We start from the raw sequence: 4993 nt of genomic DNA, 5'->3' as shown, positions 1-4993 counted from the left end.
AAATTTAAGGGGGTGTATACCTCAGTTCTCGAATAAAGAAAGTATTATATGAAAACTACCTATTTCAGTTGCATTATCATTCGGTTCTCATAATTTCTACACAGCCTGAACCTTCATTTCTGCAAACTGCAAAGACTACGATATCAATTGTGTACTTAGGTATTTGGACCCTCAGGAAACAGAGTTAGCTTAAATTTTATTTCAAGCAAAAGAACTAATCCTTACAATCCTGCAGCAGAACAGCTTGAACAGTTTAAAAATATTTTACTACAGAAATGAAGTATTCATGCTCAAAATTGCACAGTATCCCAAAGTTACACATAAAAAGACTCGAACCCAAATGTAAAATGTAATTCTCTGCAGGTCATTATTCTTCGTTACATAACAAAACAGAGAATCAACAATTCACCCGCCTAAACAAACACTGAAGGACTAGAACACATAATAAAGAACGATACAACTCAAAGCATTATACCAACAAACTTGTGCAATGAACATAGTTTCAGTTATTTTCAATTCCCCAATACCAGCTTGACTGTGAGAATTGTGCAGGCCAATGTTCATAGTGTTGCTGCTGGATACAGGACTAAATTGAGTAGTCAACTGCAGGATCCCAGTTGGAGAATCTAACTTCCCCTCCCAATCAATTTCGCCAGTTAAGATGTACCATAAGCTGATTGGCAACTCTTGCTTCTGAAAACCTCACCTAGAGGTCCGTCGTCAAGTGTTTCCTTAGTTACTGGCGACCAAGTTTCCTGGGCCCTATTACCTTTTTCTGATGAACTGCATGCTCCGTGTGGAACGTAAGCCTGATCAAGATCATGGTGCAACTTGAGTGGTAAAAATGCCACTTCATCGCAATTTGAAGAAGAATGTTGTGATGAGAAGTCAAAGGAATCCATTGGAGCGGATACTAATGATTGCTCGACGGTATTCTGCTTCTCCAGCAGTTCTCTGCAAAGCAGAAGCTTCATCTTCAGTTCAGCAAAGAAAACATAATGCACTTTTTTCGTATTTGTCTACTAAACTACTTCTATTATGGTTGCAACTTGCAACACTGGTACAAAAGATCCAATTCATTGCATCCTCAAACTATGGGCATCTCCTATCATACATTGTGCGCCATTCCCACTTGCTTGCCGCTGCTTTGTGTAGTTTTGTTCTTTTCGTTTTTTTTTGTTTCTAACAGAGAAGCATAAAATGAAGTTCATGAAAGGCTGCATAAATCTTATAACTAAAATGACGAAATCATAGATGCAAATACAGAAACTACGATGGCTTGGCGGTTCGTACCTGTTTTATTCTGTTTATGACACTCTCATAGTCCCATGTAAGTATGTAACTACTTTTATCTAACTTATGCTGTGCTAGTTCACAAATATCTATCATTTTGATCATTTTATTAGGCTCTGAATCCTGATAGAGATTACTTAGGTACCTCCATTTGAAAATTGCCACCAGTTATCATTTCGTTCGACAAACACTTGATCAATCCAGTAAGAGGCATAAATAGGTCTAACTATATACAGGATTGGGTAATTCTACCTGTTGGACTGTCTTGAGAAAGGATCAGTCACATTAGCAGCTAAGTTTTTCACCTGCTGCTGCCAAGCCATGGCCTGGCTGTGTGATGATACACCACCAGAAACAACCATAGCTGGTTCTTCAATGGTGGGTGCCACCTTTCGGCCTTCCACATGCTTTCTTGAACGTTGGCGACCACGGTTTATGTGCCGCTCGCAGTACTTTTGGTCTCCAACTGAATCTCTGGAGCACCGCCACTTCTTGCCGTCTGTGCGGCGGCATCTCCCAGGTTCTACATCAGCACTGCCAGGACAAAATGGCTCCCATCCTACTGCAAAATGAATTCATTATGTCATATGAGAATTATACAAACCACCCCCATAAGGATAAATTATTACTCTGATTCGGCAAAATTCAGATCAGACTACTGCTCAGGTTTGCATAACAAATAGTATGGAAAACAGAATTAAGTAACATGAACTGCAGCATACTAATCACGGGATTTAGATATCTGGCTCCTGAAGAGACTATATAATAAAAAGAAGACCGATAATCCAAATCTGAGTGTGAGTTTTTACATTTAAAACCGTGTAGAAGCATATTGGTAACAGGAAACATCATCACATAAGCATCAATACTCTAAAGCAATTATTGGTTGTGATTACCCAAAGGGAACCTCGATTGCCTCCATGTCCAACAAACTAATAGTGTTACAGCATCTTGTCCCTGGAAGACGAGAACTGAGTTCCAGCTCAGTGGCAAGGCAAGGGAGTGCGAAGCCAACCCACGCGGGTTCGAATCCCCATCTCGCGGTAATTTCGCAGGGAGGAGCGAACTTTAAACCGAGTTATCATCCTAGCGTCCATCCATTGGGAGAGTCTCATCCTACCTAACAGCATATATAGCCAAGGGAGGGATCATTCCCCCGTTGGTCAACGTTTCTTGTCCCTGGAAGACACAGAATACAACTAAAACACGAAAGAATCCCAATACGAGATAAGCTTTTATATTAGATACTACATAGAGTCTCATCCTACCTAACAACATATATAGCCAAGGGAGGGATCATTCCCCCGTTGGTCAACGTTTCTTGTCCCTGGAAGACACAGAATACAACTAAAACACGAAAGAATCCCAATGCGAGATAAGATTTTATATTAGATACTACATAGCACATAGCAGACTAGTGGACATTGGGAATCACAATCATATGAGCTCTACTTGCTTCTTCCATGTTTTGTTTATGCCTACAGTTACTTGTTGAAAACATAAGTATGAGCAAGAAAAACAGTAATTAGTGGAAACTGGATCCAAAAATTACCCCATGGATGTATGCTCCTTCTGATGGGGTGAAGCAGACTGGACGGGACAGGAGCATTTGCAGCTATGTGTTTGTAGATCAGGGCCTGGTGTTCAAGCTCCATCCACTGTGTTGGGGTAAATGGACCCCTGACCCTTGCAAAAAAACCCTGCATGCTTGCCCCAGAGCTCAAACCCAATCCTTCAACCACAAGAGAAGCAGACTGATAAGAACAAATGATGCAATGGAAATCAGAAATAAGGTAATGGGACTGAAGCAACAGAGGATGCGCATGAGCATGGTCTCCTAGTTCCAACACATGCAAGATTTAAGGAAACAACACAAATTTATGCCCCATTCCCCCCTTTTTTTCGTGTGAGAAAAAGAGGGTGAGATATTCCCGAGATGAAAGGCTAACAACATCTTTTGGGGATGAGTTACAAAAGCAAAAGAGATGAGAATAAATAGGGCCCATTGTGCTCTTGACAAGACCCCAAAGGCAGGGGCTTTTGCAGGATAATGCCATCCATGACCATGAGCAAAAATATCAAGACAAAAATAATCTTTGTTTTACATTATATCCACCCATCTCACCCGCTGCATCATTGGAGAAGCTTAGCATCTGCGTCCCAGGAAAGCCGGTGGATCCAAGAAAGGAGCAAGAGGGAGGTGGTGGTGGCGAAGCCCCTGCTATCCCCCGGAACCCATCTTGGCCTTCTTGCTCGTCACATCTGCCATGCTTCTGTGGCGAGCTCGGATGGTCGCCGCTGCCGAAGGAGCTCAGCATCGCCGTTGCTTGGAATGTGTATGACAGACAGTTAGGAAGGATCGTTGGGAGCAATGGCTTCTTGGGCCATTATGGAGGAGAGGGAAGAAGGAGGTGGTGGCTGTGGGTGTTTGGGGAACCAGGCTGGCTTTGCTGCTTTGGGGGAGGAAAGCGGAGGAGGAAGAGGAAGCAAGCAATTGAATGCACCCTGTGGTCTTGGACAAGACAACAAAACTGTTAGTTGGCTAGTGCCTACTACAACCTTCTTTTTATTTCAATTTCTAATTCGATTTTTGGCGAAAAGTCTCTTTGACACATGAGCTCTAGTGATCCCAGTATCTCAAAAACATATTTCTGTAGTTCCATAAAATCTGAAATTAAGCAAACAGAGCTTGCTCGTGGTTAGTCCTGTGGTGAGCCACCCGGTTCAAATCCAGATTGGCATGGGTGTTTACTGATTATTCGGATTAACCGTATGCTTTCGTGGTAGGTGGCGTCCGTCACAGCGGCGCGTGGTGACTCGTCAACCTCAGATATCTGCCGGTCTCGGAGGTGCTCATAGGGGTAGGGTGTGCGTGCGTGCGTTCATAGGGGTGTGTTTGTACGTGCGTGTTTGTGAGCGTCTGCGTTGTACTGTGTTCTCAAAAAAAAAATCTGAAATTAAATGCCTACATATTTATAAACATTCCGAAGGTATGCTGTAAATTTCGGATGAAAATATGTTGTATTTTGATCCATACGGAAAAAGACAAATTTCTGACAAAAATTTAAAGTTTCCATCCCTATAAATTTGTGTTATTTTTCCTGAGCTCAAAATACAACACAATTTCTACCAAAATTTACACGAGTATTCAGAACATGTGTATGTATTTGTGAAATAAAAGTTATGATTTTTTGGAACACATAAATATAATTTTTAAATATTACAAAATTCAGGAGCATTGACCTGGGTGCACCAAATCTGCTCTCGATTTTTGGCTACTATTACACGGAGTATTTCAAGCCTGCTAAGAGCGATCTCGATGCCCAAAAATTTAGAGGAGCAAACAACGGATAAAAATAAAGGAGAATAATTTTCTCCTCTAAACGGTGGTCTAGACAAATTTTATAGGATTTTAAACGATTCTACCACATTTCATACAGTTTACACGTAGTTCATAGGATTTAACTAAAACATGAATGAAATTTAAACTAAACATACTACAAACTTACACTAAAGCTTAAACTTGAACTAAAACTAAACTAAAACCGAGGCCGCTGCTATCGTTTTGCCTATCCGCGATAGTCTAGTCGTCGAAGGCGGAGAAGTCGTCATCACCGCCGCCTCCTCCTCCGCGGCGCCTCTCGTACATGGCGTACGCCGCCGCCTCCACCGCCACACGTTCGGGATTTTGGCGCTGGCG

The 4993-nt window shown here is 41.9% G+C and overlaps 1 protein-coding gene across 1 annotated transcript; it reads right to left on the bottom strand.

Annotated features, from left to right (window-relative positions):
* Window positions 1-543: 543 nt before the first annotated feature.
* On the bottom strand, window positions 544-3784 carry LOC124698817 (growth-regulating factor 8-like). The gene is made up of 4 exons (XM_047231234.1): window positions 3419-3784; window positions 2846-3025; window positions 1546-1855; window positions 544-954 (listed from the first exon to the last, which is right to left on the bottom strand). Exons 1-4 carry the CDS (start codon window positions 3609-3611, stop codon window positions 657-659), a joined length of 981 nt encoding a protein of 326 aa, XP_047087190.1. The 5' UTR covers window positions 3612-3784; the 3' UTR covers window positions 544-656.
* Between the last annotated feature and the right edge of the window lie 1209 nt (window positions 3785-4993).

Source organism: Lolium rigidum, chromosome 3 (assembly GCF_022539505.1).
Source record: "Lolium rigidum isolate FL_2022 chromosome 3, APGP_CSIRO_Lrig_0.1, whole genome shotgun sequence".
In the NCBI taxonomy this organism is placed as follows: Eukaryota; Viridiplantae; Streptophyta; class Magnoliopsida; order Poales; family Poaceae; genus Lolium; species Lolium rigidum.
Note: the sequence above shows the minus strand (reverse complement) of the source record. Positions and strands in the feature narration are given on the sequence as shown.